The sequence below is a fragment of the Eutrema salsugineum genome, unplaced genomic scaffold, assembly GCF_000478725.1.
Source record: "Eutrema salsugineum unplaced genomic scaffold, Eutsalg1_0 scaffold_9, whole genome shotgun sequence".
NCBI lineage: Eukaryota > Viridiplantae > Streptophyta > Magnoliopsida > Brassicales > Brassicaceae > Eutrema > Eutrema salsugineum.
Window position 1 is genome coordinate 8296226 of NW_006256342.1, and position 24070 is coordinate 8320295.

At 34.1% G+C, this 24070-nt stretch overlaps 3 protein-coding genes across 3 annotated transcripts; 1 reads left to right on the forward strand and 2 right to left on the reverse strand.

Moving 5' to 3' along the window:
• Positions 1–3904: 3904 nt before the first annotated feature.
• LOC18008581 (subtilisin-like protease SBT3.16) lies at positions 3905–6844 on the reverse strand. The gene is made up of 8 exons (XM_024150840.1): positions 6721–6844; positions 6534–6625; positions 6321–6418; positions 5407–6224; positions 5035–5330; positions 4826–4940; positions 4558–4735; positions 3905–4470 (listed from the first exon to the last, which is right to left on the reverse strand). Exons 1-8 carry the CDS (start codon positions 6835–6837, stop codon positions 3905–3907), a joined length of 2280 nt encoding a protein of 759 aa, XP_024006608.1. The 5' UTR covers positions 6838–6844.
• Positions 6845–10893: 4049 nt separating this feature from the next.
• LOC18008818 (subtilisin-like protease SBT3.17) lies at positions 10894–14144 on the forward strand. The gene is made up of 8 exons (XM_024154300.1): positions 10894–10995; positions 11237–11328; positions 11422–11519; positions 11617–12437; positions 12614–12906; positions 13000–13114; positions 13209–13380; positions 13582–14144. Exons 1-8 carry the CDS (start codon positions 10894–10896, stop codon positions 14142–14144), a joined length of 2256 nt encoding a protein of 751 aa, XP_024010068.1.
• Positions 14145–14615: 471 nt separating this feature from the next.
• Positions 14616–16908, reverse strand: LOC18008840. Its single transcript, XM_024154305.1, has 6 exons — positions 16690–16908; positions 16360–16579; positions 16182–16251; positions 15806–15849; positions 15430–15629; positions 14616–15017 (listed from the first exon to the last, which is right to left on the reverse strand). The coding sequence occupies exons 1-6, from the start codon at positions 16906–16908 to the stop codon at positions 14616–14618; spliced, it is 1155 nt and encodes a 384-aa protein (XP_024010073.1).
• Positions 16909–24070: the final 7162 nt, after the last annotated feature.

The following is a 24070-nucleotide window of genomic DNA, read 5'->3' on the forward strand; positions in this document are numbered from 1 at the left end:
TAAAAATAATAATGGGAATAGAAAGAAACAAAAAATTGAGTTAAAGAACAAAATTTGATAAGAAAAAGAATCGTTGAAGCTGGAAAGCTACGAGGACCAATGAAAAAAAAAAAGAATTTAATTTACTTGTACTACCCAAACCTATCAGATTATTATTGCATCATGCAACTTCCAATGTAGATGTCGACACTTGTGCAGTGTAGATGTCGACGCAAAATGTGTTCATTCTCAACTGCAAATATGTACTGTATCTCATTTTTTTCAATGCAATTACTAAGGTTCAATAATACAAGCAATGATAATTTTTTTTTTTGCGGTAATTGGAGACCGAGAGATAGTGGTAAGAAATGTAGAAGGAAAAAAGTACAATAAAATTGTCAACACGATCGTAAAACTAAATCACATTTTTTTTTAAAAAAAAATAGTTTATTTGGTCTCGTACGTTGCAGCTTTTTTTTGGTGGGGGGGGTGGGGGGGGGGTAATAAATATATAAGTTAATATTGCTCCAATAATTGAATTGAATCTGAATCTCAACTAACTTAGAATATAGTTAAAGTCAAATCTACATGTTTATGGGTTTATGGACGTCACATTTTGTGTCCTCTCGCGATCGAGCACCCTCATCTATGACTATGCCAACAAATTTGCAATATATATAGAATCTACAACTACAACTAATACTTCTTCTTTCTGAAAAATAAAGAAATGTATAAGTGAAAAATCAAAGCCGACAATTTATAGTCGACTAAATTATAATGGGATTTCGTATAATTTAAAAATTATAAGACCATATTTTCTTTGGCGAAAATAAAACAATAAGAATACTATCATTAAAAATCCATAATTGGTCTCCTCATACATACGCAAGAAGGAGATTAAGGGACAAACGTTAGTCAACTTTGCCTTTTGGAGGAGACTTAAGCCATTGTCACTCTGTTTAATCGCAGAGGCTAAGGCTTAAACTTGGCCTTAAGTACACTTGTAAAGCTATTAAGTCTATTCAGTTTTGATTTTCTTACAAATATAAAAAAATATCAGATTTTCATTTATGTCGCGAAGATTAAAGGCCAAACTTAATTATTTCAATGATGTTAAAAACGAGGTTATCAGTTTAGAGCAATCTAAAAGCAAAATCTTTTCGGCCCATATAATTAAATTTATTTAACTCATAAAGTGAGAAATGCGGAGAAGGGAAACCGAAGAGATGATCGTAGATACTAATTGTTCTCATATTCTTTTTTTGGTAACTTATAAAAATGGTACTAATTTCCGAATTAATAGCCCCACCACGTATATATCTAGCTAGCCTTACCACATGCATGGTTTGGTAGAAAATTTCTAAAATGCCCATAATCGTTTTCTTTTTTTTTTGAACCTTCATGCCCATAATCTGTAACACTTATTTCATGGATAAAATTAAGTTTTTGATGGTTGTTCAATTAGTTGAACCGAGTGGTATTATTACATTATTACTCAATGTTTTCTTGTATGTATTATTGAAGAATATCTGTATATTAGCAAAAATATTACTAAGAGCTAAGAGATATCGACGAATTCTTTTTCTTTTATACACAGAGCTAGAAGTTCAGATTTGGATGATGGGATGCGTGTTATGCATCATGTGGCAACCTTCTTTTTTCAGATAGATTCTTTAGAGTTAGTAAAGATGACGACATATCTTACGGATTTGTCTGCGTTCTCGACTCAAATAACAAAGTTTTTGAGCCTGGAAGCAAATTTCGTATGTTCTTTGTGTTTATTTGTAAAAGCAAATCTATATGATACATAGTGCTAACTCTCGCTTTTGTGATATACTGATATTCTATTATGGTTTTAATATAATAAGACATATAGAGAAAGAAATTAAGAAAATCATTATACCACGCACATAGACATATTTATATGACAAAGTATCACTATAATTATATATTTATATGACAAAGTCGTTGTTAGCTTAAATAAAAAATGTACTAACAATAATAGTATTATAAATTGTAATAAGTTTGACAACGAAACATGCATCCGACTATTAATAAACTAGGTAATTGGTTACTATATAATTTTGAGAGAATTAAAAAATAAATAAATTCAGGTTACTTCCGTTTCAATGTCTATATACTCCGTCGTCAATAATTTACAGCAACTCATTACGTACATATTGGTTAGATGAATCACTGATTACATCAACCCAAAATAGTTTAAACTTTAGTTTATGAAATATTCAAATCGTGTATTTCGAGCATTCTCAAACTCATTATAGCGCTAAACTTGCAAATTTTTTATTTAAAAATTATTTTTACGTCAAAAAAAAATGAATGCCAAAACAAAATAAATTTTATCACAACAGAGTTGGTAATATAAAGACTTCTACAATTTGTTGCCATTTTGATATAATCTAAATAAAAAATAGTTGCCATCAAACTCAGCATCGATATATAAATAAACTAACTTTAGAAACATAACATCTTATAAATGTTCTATACATACTAGTCTATAGATTATACACATCATATCCTAGCTGAACATTCTAATTATTAGTCATCAATGGAATTACAATTTTTTTTGTTGGCTATTAATGCTAATTTCTGTATAATTATACGATTGCTTTTGTCTTGAAACAAAACCAGTAGTTTACTTGGGATCTGATGCGAATCACTTTTAGAACTCTTCTTCCATTTGTTTTAATAAGTATGAGTGACGCAGTCTCTAGTTAAATTTCCTAGATTGGGAAAATATCCACTGATAGAGCAGATCTTTTTTGATACCATATAGGTTATACTAGAGACATTTAGAAGATAGTATTCAATATGGTTCTAAAAAGAGAACGTTATTGTTTTTATATTTCTCTCACTGATGTATATGGTTTGTTCCGTATCATTTTTCTAGAGTGCTTATATAAGTAATTTTTGCAAAAAAATCGTACAACTAAATAACATATGAAATCATTTTTTTTAATCGATAACATATGAAATCATTAATCAACTTGTTTGGAGTTTTATCACACAAACAAACTATTTAACGTGTTGGATACACCACATTTGTAATAAATCCAGAAAATGTATATATCGATGGTGGATGGTTTGCCATGTATTGTCATAACTTTTTCTTAACTTTTAACTAACCTTTATCACTGCTTTTTGTTGGTTCTACGATTCGATCGATCAAGAACCACTCAGAAACTACTTTTACATCTGTTTCGATCTCACAAAGATTAATTTCACTTTAAATCCGAATATATGTATGTGTTATGTGTGTGCACCGAGTGAGCAATGACTCAGTTTAAGTAATTGGGTGGACAGAAAGAAAAGATGAAACGAAGAAATTTGCCTATTATTAGTATAGGTTCACTGGACGGTTGATAATGTTCCACCTTTTTTCCCCCTCATTACATCTTATCTTTACGTTGTACTCTAAAATATTTCTTACAATTGAAATTTTTTTCTTATATCTTTTTCCGGGAATTCATGAGTGTTGAGGTAAATAAATGAAACAATGACATCTTTTAATTAAATCACAGTGATGGAAAACAATTGATTTAAATCACAATAATTGACGATATTAGTTATGTTGTTGTTTCTTCGACATCCAAAAAAAAAAAATTTAAGATTGTTGAATCGTTAAAAAGAATGCTAAAAATAACAGAAAAAATAATCTCTAAAAAACTCATTAATCAAATCAATAAAATACCGAGAAAAAAGTAAACATAAAAAAACCTATTTATAAGAAAACTTAAAAACCCTAGTAAATATAAATTCTTATAATAATCTAACTAAATAAATAAAAGATGAATATCATAAGATACGCTCATCATTATCACATTTACTTTGCCTCCGATAGAAAACAAATTCATTTACACATTGGCACGATTTTTTACAGTATTATTCGATAATATTAAGAACTTTGTTAGATCTTGAAGTTCAAAACTCTGGTTCTCACAGAAAGAGGGATTCTGACATTGTGAGCTCCATTGTCAGTCCAAGTCAAGCTCCCAAAAAGATAATCAGTATTCGTTCTATGAGTCGTGGAGACTTTCACCTTAAATGTAATCTTCTTGGCGTTGGAACCGAACTCAAGAGTCTCAGGAGTCACCTGCACGTTAATACCTTGAGGCGGTTCGATCAAAGCTTTGTAAACCGAACCAACAGGTCCAACATTGGTCACGGTTCTAGTTATGGTGATCTCTTCACTGAGATATGGGATTGTGATGGAAGGCAAGTTGACATCAAGCATGGATGGAGTTGGAGAAGGGCAAGTGTAGTTTTTTCCAAGTAGTTTTGAGATGGATCTATCGTCGTAGCCTGCGGAGCACAAGTAATGAACATATTCATTGTAGCCCATGTCGTAGACAAGTCCCGGGTCCGCTACTTTCCCCGGGTTCACAAGGCCGCCTCCGTAGTCAAATGGATCAGCAAGTTTGCGTGGGGAACCCTCCGCCGCAATAGGCTCTCCCGATGGGTCCGATTGAAATGCTGCAATGGTTTTTCAGTCATTCACCGGTATTTCTTGGGTAGCAAGAAAACAATATTTTTGCACGAGTAAGAGTATATGAGTTTTACCGGTAGTCACAAGAGCGGATCGGATCGCAGCAGGAGACCAGTCAGGGTGTTTTTTCCTAACAAGTGCGACGATTCCTGACACGACAGGTGTAGCCATTGATGTCCCCGACATGAATTCATATCCTGCCGGAGATGGTACGGCTGCAAGTATACCGGCACCTGGTGCTGCTATATCCGGCTGTACTTAAAACCACAAGCCAACTTCAGTACCGTGCAAGACAAGTTAAATGTAAGAAAGCAAAAAGTAAGTTAGGAGTTAATATTTCACCTTGAAAATGGCAGGAGATAGTGAATTGGGACCCCTAGAAGAAAATCTTGAGACCTTAGACGCTGAAGGTCGACCAACGAATGTCTTGGTTGGGCTGATCTTAGCCTTTGGATATCTGCGGAAATCATTCAAAGAGAAAATAATCTCTAGTGCATCAAAAGATCATAATTGGGTTACAAAGAGAGCAATGTGAAGGAGGAGAAACTTACGTGGTTGTTTGGAGATACAACAAAATGTCCATCCCAAGTTCGTAGTCTACGTAGGCACATGCAATAGAGGCCGTGCACGGTTCGACAGTATCAGTTGGCTGTGTCGCGATAATGACGCCAACGGCGCCTTTTGATTGTACAAAAGTCACAAAATCGTCTGCAAATTTTACTGTTTGGAACGAAAACAAGATTTTTCCCTTAGCTATACCGGCTTGAAAATCCTCTTTTTTCAAATCGTCGAAGTAAAGAAGATCAGCGAATCCGACTTCTTTTCCAATGTATAGACTTTCTTGACCCTAAGAATGAAATCCCACAAAACTTAATTAAAGAAAAGGTTACAATTGTTTGTATCACAAGCAACCTGATACGTACCAGTAAGGTTATATTGTTTCCAAGAGTGATGGGCGTGAAGAACTCTCGATCCATGGTCATAGCCGCGACAGTTATGATCCACGGAGCAACGTTAGAGATGGTTTGAGATTGTGGACCATCGTTCCCACCAGCGCAAACCACAGGGATTCCCTTCATAACAGCATGGAAAGCAGCAATTGCGAAATCACTCCTATCAACCTCGAAATCAAGCGGGATTTCAGATCCGAGTGAGAGCGATAGAACATCGACGCCATCGCGTATGGCATGATCGATTGCTTTTAGAATATCCGGTGTAAAACACTCCTCGTTGTTCCAGCACACTTTGTAAGAGGCTATACGGGCCCGTGGAGCACTGCCTCTCGCGGTTCCCTGAGCTAGACCGAGGAAGTTCGCATCTTGGACGAAAGAACCCACAGCAGTCGATGCACAATGTGTTCCGTGGCCGACTTTGTCCAAAGGTGAGAGGACCTCGTCTTTCGCTGCGGCATTGAAAGTCCCATTGTACTTTGTGAGGAGACCCTTTGCATAGTACGTAGCTCCGATCAACTTTCTGTTGCAACTAGATGCGTTGAACGCTTCTCCTGAAACGCATTGTCCCTTCCAACGTGTCGGGATCGGTCCAAGACCAACGTCATTAAACGACTTTGAGTCTGGCCATATTCCTGAGTCAAGGATTCCTATGATTGCATCACTTCCCATGTCGGTTTCTTGGAAGAGACCGGTTGGAGCGGTTGGAGTGAGTCCCAAGTAATCATTAACCCTTGTTGTTTTCAGCTTCATATTCTTGCTTCTCGTTATGTGAACAACATGGGGATGCTCTATTACAAATCCAAATCCGAAGTGAATATTTGTTTCGTAGTTTGACCTAATTCTTGTGCAACACGTTTTGTCATAGAGAGTGGATTTAAATTTACCTGAGAGTTCCCTTGCTTGAGATGTTGTGAGCTTTGCTGAAAATCCTGAGAAACCATGTCTGTAACTATAAATTATAGACTCACGAGAAGCTTTTTTGCTGCATTATCAGTCAAAACATTTACATCCGTTAACCAATGTTGTCGAGTAACATTCATTTTTCACGCAATAATTATGATCTTGGGGACGATATACAAATGCTTATGATTGATTACCTTCCAAGAAGCGATCCGAGAATATCATGATGTGAATCAGTAACAAGTTTAGGATCATCATGTTGCCTCTCACCCAAATGTACCGTGTAAATCTATATAACATCACGTGGAAATCAAAATAGCGAAATGGTTCGCATTTAACGTCTCTCTCTTTTATCGCAGAAGAAAAAGATTCATAATAATGTACCTGGCTTTCTTCATTGGCAGCAGATGTAAGAGCTATCTTCAGGAAACATGCTAAACCTATGAACAGAACTACAATCTGCTTCCTATTGTTTGATACAATCAGAGATGACAACTCCATTTATTTTCTGGGTTTTAAGAGATGCGGAGGCTGATTCTTCTAGAAGAAGAATCTTTCAAGAATATTAGGGTTCTTATTCTTGAATCTCCTCAACAATGTCCTCTCTGATTGCATCCCAGCAGCATAATAATGATTGTGTTCAACTCATCTCGTATTTAAAATGAAGGATTTGGTTAAGAATACTGGGAGTTCTATTTTTTAGATTACAACGAAGATAGGCCATAACACCCAAGCTAAATTGTTAATTTGGGACTACTCTGGTTTATAGTTTAGGAGAAAACACGGATTTGTTTATTTTTTTCCTTTTTTCGGGTCAAACAAGGATTTGTTTCTTTTTATATAATTATCGGTGTAAAACGGTAAAACTTAAAACTGTTGTGTTTTTATTATCTGTCAAAACCATGATTTTAAGATACATATTAAAAATTATATATAAAAGTCCAATAGATTTTAATTAAAAAAGATATGATTTTTATTAAAAGAGATATCTGTCAAGCCAACCAGCGGCGATAGCAGCTCGATTCCCGAGATATAAAGTTCAATGATATATGTCAATTTACAGGTTTGATGATAGTTAAAAAATCAAATATATGTTTTTAATTTTAAAATATCAAATAAACTACTTCAATAATTAAAATTTATGGAAAATGGATAACAGTGATTAAAAAAAAAGTATTTCAGTGGAAAAGTAACAACGAAATAAGATAGAATAACATAATTAAATCTTCGCCTTGTAAAGATATTAATATTTGTAGGATAAACTAGATTTTTAGAATAACATAATCAGTTACGCTCGTCGTTTATTTCATATCAAAACGAATCTTGTTTGGATGACTGACTAAGTGGTTGTCAGTAATAAACTAGATTTTTACCTGTTTTTAACCTTTGTTTTTGAGTTTTTCTTAATCGAGTTAAAATATTTTTTTCTCTTTTTTTTCTTTCTTTTTTTACCTCTTTTGCACCTTCTCAAAAAGGACATCATTTTGAGTTAGAGAGTTGTCTATCACAATTTACAGACCAATACCTTGTGATGAAGACAAAAGGAAGGAATTATCAAATAATAGCTAGAACAGACCATTACAAGGTTATAGAGCATACAGAGTAAGTACTCGCAAGGAGAGATAAACCACTAAATTGATTCCGAAAACAGTTTTTCTTCCTATTAGGACACGGCAAGATCAGGTATGTGAGAACTGAAACAGATCTATCCAAAAGAGATAATAGATGGTTTAGCCTTCATTCACACTCATAATCTTCTTCATATCTACGAGCTACAAGTTTCTCCTATTCCAAAACGGTGTCTTCCCTGAAGCTAGCATAAAGGAAAATGATATAGTGTTTTTTCTTTTTCTTTATCTTGCTAACATAACAAATGAAGATGGTGTTTATTGTAAAAGTCTCACATCAGTAGTTGGAGAATTGTGAAGTAATATATAAAAGATAAGGGTCAATCAACTTATCGTCAATTAGTTTTAAGTTAGAAGCCCATAAATCCATATTTAATATAATAGCAGAGCCGCTCGATCTTTGGCCCCTCCACAGTTGGAGGTCTCTCTGTGGATGTTTGTTCCCATAAATTTTTACGCTTCAACTCTGATTGGTTTGAGCGTAAGGGGAAATATTGTGAAAATCCCATATCGGTAGTTGGAGAATTTATGAAATAATATATAAAGGATAAAGGCCAATCCACCTATCGCCGATTAGTTTTAAGTTGGAAACCCATAAACCCATATTTAACATGGTATTAGAACCACCCGATCTTTGGGTCCTCCCCGATTAGAGGCCTCCCCGTGAATATTTGTTCCCACAAATTTGTTGAAAAATTTATGAAATCTATTATATAATAAGAGAGTTTTCTCTCCATCTAGGATGTTCACATCAGCAAATCCATAAATATATATGCATTTATTACATATATATTTATTATTAATATATCAAGTATAATAAAATATAATAAAAAAGATTTTAATGTTAAAAAAAGAAATAAATGATAATTAGATATCAATAATTAAATAACCTTGTAATACTAACTAAATTAAAAATATTTATATTTTATTAAAAATGATATATTATTAAATTGAAAAAAAAATTAGAAAACAATGATAATTAAAAAAAAGTCAAAAGATAGAAAAAGATTAAAATTCAAAATATATATAAAAAAAGATGAAGACGAAATAATATCAAGAGAAAGAAAAACTAAAAGAAAAATAAGAAGAAGTAGAAATAGACGTCGAAGACCATGAAAAAGAATTAAAAAAAAAAAGAAAGAGATCACAAAACTGATGAAGAGAAATTTTAGAAATCATGAAGACAAAGATGTTATAGGTAACGAATGAGAACAGAAGATGAAGATAACAAACTATGAGAATATGAAGATGGAAAATGAAAAAACAAAATTTTTAAAAAATATAAAAGTACACAAAATAAAAATTAACAGAATTAAATAGTATAATTAAGAGAAATTTGTTGTTATATAGAAACACTAATAAGGATAATTAACAGAACAAATACATTAATTGTTAACACAAGACAAAAATATATATAAAAAAACCCATTAATACTAAAAAAATTATCAAACAAATTATTTATTAAGAAATAGCATATAAAACATATAAAATACAAACACAAATTAAAATCTGCGCGAATCGCGGAATCAACCCTAATAATATATAAAAGGTAAGAGATAATCAACTTATCACCAATTAATTTTAAGTTGAAAGCCAATAAACTCATATTTAACGTGGTGCCGACAATTTAGCTTCCAAAACTTTATTAACATTTTTCTTTCTTGTTATGGAGTTGAATCAAACTCTATTTGATATTGAGTATTGATCAGAGTCTGATTACGACTTCAGATTTATGAGCGAACGAAGAATACTGAAAACGATTCAGCCAAATGAATACGGCGATGCTTCTTCATTGTGTTGCGTGTATGTTTGCAAGATCGAGCAAATGACATGTTTTTTGGTTAAAGAACATGACATTTTAAAGAACATGTCATTTTAAAGAAAATGTCATGTCATTTTAAAGAACATGGCATTCTAAGATCATGATTTCAAAGAACATGACATCATTGTTAAAGAACATGACATGATTGTTATAGAACATGTAATTTTAAAGAACAGAACATGACACTAACATGTTAAAGAACATGGCATGATTTTAAAGGACATGATATGATTGTCATTTTAAAACCATGACATAACATGACATGACATGGTTTCAAAAAAAGAAACATGGTAAAGAACATGACATTTTTAAAAGCTTTTTTGTTGAAGAACATGTCATTTTATTTCACCACAAATTTCCTAAATTGAATGTTATTGTTAGTGTTCGCTTCGACAGATTACAGAAAGAAAAATGGAGGACCCAAAAAATGAATAAATTCATATAGTGGAAGATATGACAAAATAAAACTATCACAACAACGAAGAAGAAGAAGAAGATGACACCATTGGCAACTATTAAGAAAGTGTTAATTGTGCCAAACAAATCAGAGAGTAAGAGAGTGAGGCATCTCGATATATGAGGATAAGTAGAAACAATTAATAAACCCGTCCATAACCATAAGTATCATACACTAATTCTAAAACAAAGCATTAATTAATCTTAGAAAAATAATGCCCAATTTACTAACAACCTTTGGATTAGATATTATTTCCTAGAAAGCTGTTGACGACAGCAGTCCACAAAGTGAATTTGCGGTTATATATAGATTCGTAACTGTTAATCTCTTGGCAAACAAGTTAGGTGGAATAAAAAAAGTTAGGTGGAATGCCAAAAAAAGAGTCCCAAATTCAGCATATAATAAGTCAAACAAATCATAGGATATTGCATGTTTTTGTTTAAAATGGTAATTTGTTTATCTCTTAACTGTGTCTGTCTATTTTAAGAATCTGGTTAAATTGGTTTTTGATAGTTTGACCTGTTTCTTTTATATCTCTTTTAAATATGAGACAAAACAAAGACGCCCTAGCAGCTTGTGATGCAATCGGAGAATCATTGTTGAGGGGGGCAAGATTGTTGTTACCCTTCACATATCTCTAAACCCTAGAAATGAGGTATTCTTCTCTGATTGCAGATACAAGTTCTAAGGTGTGTCCTGTGGTCATCAGTCTACTGTTAATCCTTGCGGCACAAGTCAATGGCTTGAACAAGGTTTATTTCGTTTTTCTGCATGCTTTTTCAATTTATCTTTTGAGTGATGAATCTGATGATATGTGTCAAGAAACCTACTTGGTATAAAGGTTTTCTTATTTTTTACGGTCTTAAGGCTTTGCCTTATAAACACAATTGATAACCTAATTACAAAGATGTAAATTGTAAACTATACATCAATAAATCTAACATATCTCTCTAAATAATACGAACTATCTTTTGTCTTTCCGTATAATCCCAGATTCACATTGTCCACTTGGGAGCAAAGAAACATGATACACCTGAGCTGGTTACTAGATCACATTACCAAATTCTTGAACCAGTTCTTGGAAGGTAGGTATATTGTTATTTCTTACAATCCTTATGAAATAAGTGCAGAAACTGATGTTATACTCATTTTCTTTTTCTATATTTTTTCTGCCATAGCAAAGAATCTGCCAAGAAGTCTATAGTATACAGTTACAAGCATGGTTTTTCCGGGTTTGCAGCAAAACTTACCGCTTCCCAAGCGAAGAACCTATCAGGTAACGTCAAATGTTCATCGAGTTTATATCAATATACTTTCCATTAAACTCAAAAGTAGTTATATGCATAGCGTAATCAATTTTTTTTTTCTGACAGCTCATCCCGAGGTTCTTTCTGTTATGCCGAGTCGAGTACTGAGGTTGAAAACAACCAGGACTTTCGACTACCTGGGGCTTTTGCCTAGTACTCCAAAAGGTCTTCTACATGATACCCGCTTGGGTAGTGAAGCTATTATTGGTGTTATAGACTCAGGGATATGGCCAGAGTCAGGGTCATTCAACGACACAGGTCTAGGACCGATCCCAAAGCGCTGGAAGGGAAAATGTGAGTCTGGGGATGGATTTGACCCTAAAAAGCATTGCAACAAGAAGGTTATAGGGGCTAAGTTCTTTATTGAGGGTCTTTCTGCAATGAGGGATGGACAATATGATTTCACTGAAGAAAATGATTTTAGGTCCTCTAGAGATGGCGTAGGCCATGGAACACACGTGTCTGCAATAGCTGCTGGTTCTTTTGTGGAGAAAGCAAGCTACCATGGACTTGCTGGAGGAGCAGCTAGAGGCGCTGCTCCTCATGCACGTATAGCCGTGTACAAGGCGTGTTGGGCCAATGTTGGATGTATTACACCTGATATCCTTAAAGCCATCGAGCATAGCATACGTGATGGGGTTGATGTCATATCTATTTCGATTGGTACTGATGCGCCAGCGAGTTTTGATATTGATGAGAAAGATATTGCATTTGGTTCATTCCAAGCCGTGATGCAAGGCATCCCTGTTGTCGCCGCTGCTGGAAATGAAGGACCTAACGCTCAAACTGTTGATAACGTTGCTCCATGGATCATAAATGTAGCTGCTACATCCATGGACCGTTCTTTCCCAATGCCCATCACTCTTGGAAACAATCTAACAATCCTCGTATGACCCATTTTCCTGATTTCCATTTTTATTTTTATAATATCATGTTTTTTTCTTTTTAGTATGATTTGTGACACCAAGGCAGACTTTCCCTCGGGCAGAAGGCTTAGTGTGCACAAGTTGCTTTCAAAGACTTGATAGTCAATTCAATTCTACTTTTGATTGCATTGTTTTAGGGTGAAGGTTTAAACACATTTCAAGAAGTTGGATTTACTGATCTTGTATTATCGGATGAATTGATGGAGGCCTCAATCGCACAAGGGGCAACTAAAGGGCAAATCGTGCTTGCTTTTACGCCAAACTTTGAAGCTAAAGAAAAGGCGGAACGTGTAATGAAGGCCGGATGTGCTGGCATGATCTATGCGCAATCTGTACTTGATCCTACCGTTTGCAGTAGCTTCGATATTCCTTGTGCCGTGGTAGATTACGAATTCGGAACCGACATTTTATACTATATCCAAACCACAGAGTAATAGATCTTCACCATCTTTCTTTAATCATCTTTTTTTCTGTTCTTATTTTTATTTTCTATTTGGCACACCAACGATCTTGATTTTTCCAGGGTGCCTATAGCAAAGCTAAGCCCTTCAAAGACACTCATTGGCCGGCCCATTGCATCTAGAGTGGCTCGTTTCTCTTGTAGAGGACCTAATTCAGTTTCTCCAGCCATTCTTAAGGTTTGTGAAGCAAGTAACTCTCTTTTTATTTTCTTATAACACATTGGTGCAAGTATTGATCATTTTTTCGGTACTCTGCTGGATAATAATGCAGCCAGACATAGCAGCACCGGGTGTTAGCATTCTTTCTGCAGTATCCGGTGGGTATAAATTAATGTCAGGAACATCAATGGCGACTCCTGTTGTGTCCGGAATCGTTGGGCTACTCAGACAAATCCGCCCTAACTGGTCTCCTGCTGCAATCCGATCCGCTCTTGTCACAACAGGTTCTCACACTCCGAAACTATACTAAAAAATAGTGGTGTTCAATCAGAAGTTTCAGTTCGGTTCCTATAACCGGTTCTTGCGTTTTACCAAGAAAATAATTACCTAATTAACATAATTCGAAAATTTTATTTTCTTGTAGTGTTTCAACAATTTTACTAAACATATCTACTTTCTTCATTTTTCTCTTTATTGAAATGAAGCATGGAGGACAGATCCATTTGGAGAGCCTCTATTTTCAGAGGGATCAACGCGAAAACTTGCTGACCCGTTTGACTATGGAGGAGGCTTAATCAACCCAGAGAAAGTAACAGACCCGGGACTTGTATACGACATGGGCTTCGATGACTATGTTCATTACTTGTGTTCTGCGGAATACGGCGATTCAGAAATTTCCAAACTAATTGGCAAAGATTACAAGTGCCCTTGGCCAAAGCCATCGATGCTTAATTTCAACTTGCCTTCGATCACAATCCCAAGTCTCACTGGAGAGGTCACAGTGGCTAGAACCGTAACCAATGTTGGACCGCCCGGTTCAGTTTACAAAGCTATGGTTGAGAATCCTTTTGGTATAGAGCTTGAGGTGAATCCGAAGACTCTTGAGTTTGGTTCCAACACTACAAAGATTACGTATAGTGTGAGAGTAAGAACGAATCATAAAGTGAACAGTGATTTTTATTTTGGGAGCTTGTGTTGGACCGATGGAGTTCATAACGTCACTATTCCCGTTTCTGTGAGAACAAAGATCTTGAGGAATTATGGTTGATTATTCTTCATTTGTAACCATAGTTTTTTCTCTCGTAATAATTCAATCTGGATCTTGAGGTTCTTTGATGGATTCAAGTCTTATATTTCCATATATAAGTATAATATATGATCTAGTCTTCACCAATATCACGGAAGTATAGTTATATGTATTAGGTTAATTGAATAATACAGTATATGAGCGATCTTTGATTCATCAATATCACGGTACTTACCAACCGGTAAACCCATGTCTTTATTTTCATAGTATCAAAGCACGAAATGTAATCTCGAGCAGTGGAAAAAATCATTGACATGAGTTATAATAGAAAAAATTGTATAAATTTAATGGAAAAAGTAAAAAACAATCACCATTGATAAACATTTCAAAGATATACTTTACGCTCACTCATATTTTGAAATCGTTTTATCACAGTTTCATTTGTGATAGTTTCAACCACATGTTTTTCAATAAAACAAACTAGACAATCGCTTAAAAACTCATCACAATGCTATTATGCGAGATTATCTTCACAATTTTCATTGCAGAAAAACACCTTTCGACGGTTGCGATTGCAACAGAAAGAATCAAACATAGCTTCAAAAGACGATAGACCAAAGGATGAGAAAGATGTTTCCTTGTCTCCACCAATACACGAGCAAGATCACCAAGACTTACTATGTTAGTAAACCTATCATCCTTTTGCACATTATCAAGGTAGATGTCAAGTTGATGATCAAGTGATCTCCGCTCTACAAAACTAAAGTCATCTGGATAAAGCTCAGCCAATCTCACCAACTTTGACTTGTCAAATTGACGAAAAGAATCTATCGGACTTAAGGATGCCATACAAACAAGTAGCTTAGAATTCATCTCGTCAAAGCGATCATTAAACTCTTGAAGTTGCATATCTAAGACGGTGTAAAAACAATCCACCTTATAATGATGCAAGTTGGTTATACCAGTCTTTGTCCTTGGCTTTCTTGAATCAACAAACTCGTCCTCGACATTAGTCAATTCAGTTTCATTTTTGTCACTAAAAGAATAAACTTTAGCCACAAAACCATCCCATCCATCATCTCTAAGCTTTTGCAACTGTCGTTTAGTAGATTCCACCAATGAAACAGCATTCAAGATCTCTTGGTCTCCTTTTTGTAGAGCCTTTAATAAGTTATTAGTGAGTCCAAGAACAACAAGCATCATCTGTAGATAGAAAACAAAATCAAAGGTGTGAAAATATTTGAGGAGGCTATATGCTTGTTGTCTTTTGGTGCTCTGTGCCATAATTCTGAATATGTTCAAGAACTTCAACAATACACGGAAACATCTCAACAAGGCGTAATAATGTCTTATAATGTGAACCCCAACGCGTATTTCCAGGGTTTTCAAGTGATCGGTCTTGATTCAGCCCAGTTCCACTCTTTATTTCACCATTCTTGATCCCTTCATCCATTCTTTTGCGATTACTTTCAGTGAGAACTACTTTTCTTTTGCAAGAAGCACCAAAACACATTCAACAAAAGATGAATCATGTCAAAAAATTCTCCTACTTGATTATGTTTTTTTTGCAACAGCCACAACAACCAACTGTAATTGATGAGCAAAGCAATGAACATAATAAGCAGATCTACTTTCTTTCAAAATCAATGAGCGCAATCCATTGAATTCTCCTTTCATATTGATAGCTCCATCATAACCTTGTCCTCTAACCTTTTTTAAACTCAATCCATTTTTGACAAATAAAGAATCAATAGCATGCTTTAGAGTTAAAGAAGATGTCTCTTTCATATGACTAATGCCAATAAATCTTTCTTTCACTAACCCAAATTTATCAACAAAGCGAAAAACCACAGCCATTTGCTCTTTATCAGAAACATCAGCAGATTCATCTACCAACAAGGCAAAGACATCATTATCAATTTCTTGGATAACATAGTTACCTCTTCTGCAAAGCAATGTGCAATGTATTTTTGAATCGGAGGAGATGTCATCTGATTATTTTTAGGAGCATTGCTCCGCACAACTTTTCTTACAGCCTCATTCTGACTAGCTGTATATTTCAGAAGCTCTATGAAATTACCTTTGTTTGTTGAGACTTCTTTCTCATTATGAGCACGAAAAGATAAGCCTTGGTGTAACAAGTGTCTAGAAACATCAATCGAAGCACTCAAACGGATCCAATACTCATCTTTCATAATATCGTTTTGCTTATGTAAAGCATGCCTGATAGACTGACCTTGTCTCATCAAATCTTCACATTTATTTTTGGCATTGCTGTGAAAACTAGTATGATCACACACAAGTTTACTGAAGCTATCAGCCTTATTCCAGCTAGAAAAACCCGTCGATACAAAAGCATCACACCCACTTTGTTTTCCAACTTGAACTCTGAATAAGTAACAAAATAGGCAAAAAGCCTTTTCTTCTGACATGCTATACTCTAACCAATCAGGATACTGATCAAACCAATGTGGATTAAAGCGCCGCAATGCATTTCCTATTGACTTTGTTTAAAAGTATGACCGCGAGGTTGACAAGGTCCTCTAATCAAGTATTTGCGTCGTACCTCATCTCTTTGATCAGGATGATAATCTTGAATGTTTTTTTGCTTTGCTAGATCATGTGGTAAATCATCCAATTCAATATTAGATGGTGGAGATCTTCGTTTCAGAAACTGTTCCATTGTGTTTGACTCTTGAATGTTTTTTCGCTTTGCTGGATCATGTGATAAATCATCCAATTCAATATTAGATGGTGGAGATCTTCTTTTCAGAAACTTTTCCATCGTGTTTGACTGTTGAATGTTTTTTTCCTTTTCTGGATTTATATTAGATGGTGGAGATTTTTTTCCAGAAATTGTTCCATTATATTTGACATTACAACCTACATGTACACCAAAACAAAAATATGTTAATCATAATTTAATATTTAAAAATTTGTAGCATAATATATAAAAAATTGTATATTATTATCAGAAGCATGGATGATTGACGTCTATATTTTAAATTGCTTAAAATAGACAGTCAAGCAATTTAGCCACATCTTATTAGATTTTTAAAAATAAAAGGGAAGTTTCATATAATTACTTGAAACTTATCTTGCTGATCGATATACAGCTTCCCCTTTAAAAAAAAACACTAATATGGAGCTTAGTTTCTAAATTATATTAGAATGGGTCCACAACTTATAAATAATATTTTAAGATGAATAAATCTTATTTATAGTGAAAGTTTTCCTTCTAAACAACAGAACTTGTCGATGTGGGATAAGTACTCTTATGCAAAATTTAATATTTTTTTGAATACACGTGGGTCAACTGATCCAGGTCCAGCAAGCCTCCCTCCGCCACTGATTTCGAGGCTTTTTTGATTCTTGATTTATTTTTTTCTTTTGCTAAATTTTAGGTATTCATGAAATATTTATATAGGTGTTAGAAGTTGTGTTAACAAATTGACCGACCTCAAAACTTGGTCTCACGGTAAAAAATAAAAATAAAAAATAAAAATCATGTAAGCAAATTCAATAATGTATCACGAAGTAACGATAAAAGATGTCAAGTGGATAATAACAAAATGAATGACCAGAAAACGCCCACTTTGCGGATCAGACACTGTTTTATCTGGTAGCTCGAAAAAGACATTCTGTTAAAGAGTAGGAGGAGGTCCCAAAAAGACAGTCCTCAACGTCTATGATTCGACATACTCAGCTAACAAACTTAAAATTCTTGATTTTCTCTATTCCCTCGTTAAACGTTGTACTGATTTTGTTCTATGTGCATCAAAACAAAATGAGCGATCAAATTGGTGCAGCAAAGTTAAAAATCACCATCAATATTAAGAAAAAACCATCATCAAATTAAACAAATGGTTCTATTAGAATGTCCCACATCGATGAAATAGAAGATTTGTGGACAATATACAAGTGTGTGGCAATCCTTCACTCTTGAGCTACTTTTTTGGTATGAGTTAGACCCATTATTAATATGGTGTCAGAGTCCAATATTCTAATTTCTCGATTGTGAGACACACCCGTGGATGTCCAATCCCACAAACTTCACGCTTCAGATGTCCAATCCTAAGCGTAAGGGAGGTGTATTAGAATGTCCCACATCGATGAAATAGAAAATTTGTAGACAATATATAAGTGTATGGCAATTCTCCACTCTTGAGCTAGCTTTTGGATGTGAGTTAGGTCCATTACTAATAGGTTTCTGGGCTAGTAGCGAGTTCTAAGGAGCCTTCAAATATTGTGCGTCTTTGAGACCCCATTTCTTCCGATGAGACACTAGAATATCAAGTTTCTCGGTCATAAAAGTTATATCAAGAGGGCATATAAATAACGTTGATGAATTGCCCATGCAACAAGAAACTTGCTGAGATAATTCATTGTCAAATCAAACTCTTGACGACATTCTACTTATCGGCAAAACAATCGAGTATTTACATATAAAGAGGTTTCATGTCTAAAAATGCAAATATTCACTGTAATATCATGTATGTAAACAAAGGATATGGATTAAACAACAAAAAAAATTTAATATATATATATACACTATTATTTAAAGAGTCATTTAAAAAAAATATTTTATAAGTTATTATATGAAATGCCATTATGAATAACAAAGAATAATTAAAATAGAGAATACTATAATTATATTATTATTTAATTTTAAATTATTAAAATATTAACATATTCTGTATTTAAAAAAAAATAATTAATACAACAAATCTATTTAAATTTTTATATTATTTTCACTATAATTTGTATTATTGTATTTGAATATATATCAAAATAAAATTAAAATGGATTAAGTTTGAATTTATATTTCACTCTATTGCAAAACTAAACAAGTTCGTCCTGTTTGACAGTTCTATTTATAATAATTAGTTACTTATATTATAAATTTAGAAAATTATAAAAATAATTATAAGAAAATTATCTCGTGGGTTCAATCCTAGTATCATTTGAAACCAAATACATATATGGATTCACTTAAATAACTTGGAATGTATAATGCAATAAGTTGTGTAGTCAAGATTTCATTACATTTCCATATTAATTTATGTTGGGAATCAATCCAAAGTCCCACATCGGAAGTTTAGATTAATATGATCTAGTATATAAGTAATGTCCAACTCTAATTAGTATGAGGCCTTTTGGGAAGGATCCCAAAACTAAATCCGTGCGGGCTTTGCCAGTTAGGCCCAAAGCGGACAATATCATACTAATTGGGGGAGTTGGACATGGGCTTAGAAAAGCCCAATAAATGATATCAGAGTCTAGATCAATGAAAAGTGGACCTGGAGAAGTTGGATTGGACTGAATGTTTGGTGTGGGATAGAAACCCTCAAGATGACCTTGCGATTAAGAAGAACAAAATGGTACTAAGTATCGCTTAGATCAAGAGTTATAGGGTCTTTGGCTTGAGGGGGAGATTGTTGGAAATCAATCCAAAGTCCTACATCGGAAGTTTAGACTAATATGGTCTAGTATATAAGTAATGTCCAACTTCTAATTAGTATGAGGCCTTTTGGGAAAGAGCCCAAAACTAAATCCGTACGGGCTTTACCAGTTAGGCCCAAAGCAGACAATATCATACTAATTAGAGGAGTTGGACATAGACTTAAAAAAGCCTAATAATTTATACTAACAATTTTTGGTAGTCAGAGTTACTATTTTATGGTCAAACAATAGCCTAAATTGAACTATAAAAAGCGATGAAGAGTAGCTTCAATTTCACCATTAAAAGGAAAACAACAAAAAAATTGTGTTTAAAGAATGAAGAGTCTTTCCTTTAATTAAGCTTATGTGATTGGTTTCTCTATTTATCCTCGATACATAAGTATTCTTTCTTTTCATTATCTAGTTTAATACATCGAATCATATATGAATACTAGTTAATTTGTCCACGCGTCGCATGGACTATATATATATTTATCAAGTGTAGTTTTATAAATAAAAAATTTTAAGAAAATTAAAAAAAATTATTTCTGTTCTAAGTTAGAAGAATCCAAAATTTATAAATAAGCTTTTGATTTTAACAAAAGGGTTAAAAAATCTTTCTGAAATATAAAGATAAGAAATCAAAAATCCGAATCATATCTAGATATCATAATTAACGATATTTCATTAGACATATACATTTAATTTTTTTTTTTTCTACTTTTTTCTTAGCTTTTTACAAAATTTTTTGGTTTTATAAAATTATAGAAATCGAAAACCCTATAAACATAAGAAATCGTAAACATTATAATAATTAGCGATATTCTAGCACAAATTTCGTTTTTTTAAATGACATTCTAAATTTTATTCTAATCTTTGTTTTTTTAAACATTTTAGTTGGATTTTTTTCTAAAATTTCAGAAACATAAGAAATGGTAAATTTCTAGTTTGTGTTTTTTTTAAAAAAACATTTTTGTCAAATTTTTTTCTAAATTTGGGTTTAATATAAATTTAAAACGGTTTGATTGACTATAGAATTAAGCATTAAACCATAATTTAGACCAAATTATTTTTTGTGTTTTTTTTTAATGTTTTTATTTATTTTTTTCTAAATTTTGGTTTAATAGAAATTTAAAAACACTAGAAATGTGGCTTATATTTATACTAAACTATAAGAAATTGATGTCTAGATTTTAGTTAACATTTTAGTTAGATTTTTTAATTATTTTGAAGACATTAGTGATAACTAAGAGTTTTCAAGGCTCTTTATAAAGGTAATCAATCCCCTGTCTTGTAGTACAAGGGGTTTATCAATCCATATGTGGTGTTAGACACTAAACTATGTGATCAGGTTCTTAATTCAAGCAAACAAGAGTGATTTTGATTAACTAATGACAACTACAAACTTAAAAACAGGATTAATGACTAAAGAAGTGATCAAACAAAGAACTAAACAAATGACAAGTGATGAGAATGTATGTATGATGATGAGAAAGGTCTTAGACATGATAGTGGATTAGGGTTCCTTCAGTGATAAACTAATGAGCTAATGAATCACATGATCAAGCAAACCATTTAAAATCTAAAAACGAAATATTAAAAGAGAATACGAGAATTAAATGACGTAATAACTAAACTTAACGAAAATAACTAAAAATGATAAAAACGGATATTCTAATGCTTAAATGAAAATGAACTAAAAAGGAAAGACAATATTGAACTAAAGCTTTAAAGAAAATCGGTGTAAAACAATGGAGAAGAAAGCGTTGGGGTTCAGGGAAGTTTTCTCAGGGGTACGAACGATTCAAAACATTGCTAGAGAGGAAATTTTGTAAGATCTTAGCTTAAAATTTTCGAACTAGAGTCACAGAAGTATGAATACGCCACTGTCGTGATCATAGACAACTATCTCTCTCAACCCTGACCAGTAGGTTTCCACTCTGGCCCTGGAAGAGAAGAGATGCATTATGTTTAAGACTCGTCCTAATTCACAAATCGCCCATAGGTAGGTTTCCACTCCTATGTTTGTTTTGCTCTCCCAAACTAGATCTGATACCTGATGAACACTTTCGTGTCACCAAGCATCTGGATCAGATTGAAGTTCATGACGCTACTCTCATGCAGTAAAAACGAATTCAGAAGAAAAAGTTCTAAGATTCAGCTCAATAGCCAATGGAATCCTCACCGAACATATAAATCCTAATCGAAAATCCCTTAATCCCAACAATAAAACTACTCAGACATGATGAACGAAATTAAAGACATAATATTAAGAAATAGAATAGAAACCGAAATTGAAAAAGAAAGAACAAGGGTTCAAGAGAACAAATCTCTCTCTCCCTAAAAGCTAAAGCAAAAACAATGAAAGTATGAAGTAAATAATTTGGTTCTCTAGGGTTGCATGATTTCTAGGGCTCCTAAGACATGTATTTATAGTGCTCAAGACCTCTCTAGACGTCACTTAGGGTTTCTCCAAATGTGGGCTTCAGAAATGGGCTTTTTGGGCTCGGAGGTTGAAGGCCGCGGTCGGGACAAGTGTGACCGCGGTGGATGAGTGGTTTGCCGCGGTCGGGATGCTCCTGACCGCGGGAAAACGCTTGTTGGCCGCGGGTGTAAGTGCTCGCCGGCTGGTTTACGGGACATCTTGCTCTTCACGTATCTTTTGATTGAACCGTTGGATTGCCAAGCTGTAAAGTGCACTGGAAAGCTGATACTTCCATCTTTAAGGTCTCCAAATTTGAGCTGGATCAGACGGTGAGAAGGCCTTCAATCAGGGGTGAACTTCTGACGGTTTGACTCTGAGCTGAAATCTGGTTTTCTATCCATTTTGTTAAGCTTTTCCCTAAGTTACCTGAAAAGAGTCTTGGAACTACAAATACTAGAAAAACATAATAAAAGTACTTAAAAGCAATTAAAAACATAGAAAAAATATTTCAAAACGATCCATAAAAGTGGTCAAAATACGGTGTTATCAACTCCCCCAGACTTAAACCTTTGTTTGTCCCCAAACAAAGCAAAAGCCTAAACTGGTTAAGTGAAAACAAAAATAGGAAATGCACAAATCTCATAGACATGAACTCCTAAACTAGGACCAAAGATAGTGCATCAATCCACAACTTAGTCTAGAAAATTCTCACTAATGCACAAGAGATACTAGTCCACTTTTTCCGTCATGCAAAACTTAAACAATTTAAATCTTGATTTCAGTCAACTAGCTCTCAACATTCATTAAGTTCAATAGTGAGTTCTCATTAATGACATCATCCAGGGTAGACGGCGTTTGGCATTAAAAGGCTATTTAAGTGGTGGAGTTAAAGTGTTTCGGGTTACCTGAATATCTGGAGGATGCAAGATAATATGCAAAACAGCAAGAGAGATAAGGACCTGTTGATGACCACAGTTTTCAGTCACTTCTTCTTGCCAAATGTTGTTGCATAATCCTTCCTCCTTTGTTGTAAACAGCTATTCCCCCAGACTTAGATTCTTTCCGGGAATCAGAAAACAATCTCCAAAACTCCATAAAATTGAACTCCAGTTGCCTTGGGATTTAAGATTCGACCTCTCTAGACTCTCTAAGGCTTTTATTTCCTTTATTTCCTTTATTTTCTTATTTTCGGATTTTTTTTTTTTTTTTTGGAAAGGAAATGCCTTTTAAAGAGAGAGAGACTAGAGGACGAGATTGTACCAAAATTTGAGATTTTTCTAAGGCAAACTGAGCTTCCTCTTGTGTTGAATCCCTCCAAGAGCTTTTCCGGCAAATCGCAGGTCTCTGTCCTTGGTGACTGAAAACTGCGTCGTTCCTCTTTCTCTCCAACGTTTTTGCACTTATCTGCATATAAGACAATAGAAAACAAGAATGCATGTGGTTTGAAAGAGGATTGGTTAAGGTGGGGAACTAGCTAAAGATGAACTAGCCATTCAGGATCAATAGAGAGTGGTAAAAGGATAAAGGAGTCCTGAATGTATGATTCGTTTCCCTGGTCTAATGCTTCAATGAGAAAATTAAGTCCAAATTAAGTCCAAATAAAACAGAGCTAGTGTATCCCTTCATCTAAATCGAAATCATTCAAATTCCTCTGGGGTACTTCGTTTCAAATGTGCTTAGCTACCGCCTAGTCTAGTCCTAAATCATGAATGAGCATGTCACTAGGAACAGTCTAAAGCACACAATCAACTATCATTGATTCATGTTCACCATTCCCTTTTAAAACGTATTTTGTTTTGAAAACCGATTTTGAAAAACTTTAAGGAAAATGCAAAAAGTGTAGATAATGCAAGACTCATGAAAGAAAGGTGGTTAGAAAGGGATGAAATCCTCCCCCAGACTTAAATCACACTGTCCTCAGTGTGAAACAAGTCGAGATTGGATGAGAAAAATGCATAAATAATCGAATTGGTAAGGACAAAGAGAACTTACCTGGATCCGGGATGCTGGTGGAGATGAACCGGATTCATTCGAAGGGGTTTGGGAAGGTGATTAAGTGGTGATGAAGGTGGTGGAGGGT

Excerpts from the sequence above, each read along its gene's own strand:
- LOC18008840 (XM_024154305.1), bottom strand. The coding sequence starts at position 16,908 with ATGGAAAAGTTTCTGAAAAGAAGATCTCCACCATCTAATATTGAATTG. Across the intron at positions 16,580-16,689 it reads ATCCTGATCAAAGAGATGAG|TATCCTGATTGGTTAGAGTA; the intron begins GTACGACGCAAA and ends TGGTTTGATCAG. Across the intron at positions 16,252-16,359 it reads TGAAGATTTGATGAGACAAG|GCTTATCTTTTCGTGCTCAT; the intron begins GTCAGTCTATCA and ends TGTTACACCAAG.
- LOC18008581 (XM_024150840.1), bottom strand. The coding sequence starts at position 6,837 with ATGGAGTTGTCATCTCTGATTGTATCAAACAATAGGAAGCAGATTGTA. Across the intron at positions 5,331-5,406 it reads GAAACAATATAACCTTACTG|GGTCAAGAAAGTCTATACAT; the intron begins GTACGTATCAGG and ends TTTCATTCTTAG. Across the intron at positions 4,736-4,825 it reads TATCTCCTGCCATTTTCAAG|CCGGATATAGCAGCACCAGG; the intron begins GTGAAATATTAA and ends TTTTAAGTACAG.
- LOC18008818 (XM_024154300.1), top strand. The coding sequence starts at position 10,894 with ATGAGGTATTCTTCTCTGATTGCAGATACAAGTTCTAAGGTGTGTCCT. Across the intron at positions 10,996-11,236 it reads AAGTCAATGGCTTGAACAAG|ATTCACATTGTCCACTTGGG; the intron begins GTTTATTTCGTT and ends GTATAATCCCAG. Across the intron at positions 11,329-11,421 it reads CTTGAACCAGTTCTTGGAAG|CAAAGAATCTGCCAAGAAGT; the intron begins GTAGGTATATTG and ends TTTCTGCCATAG.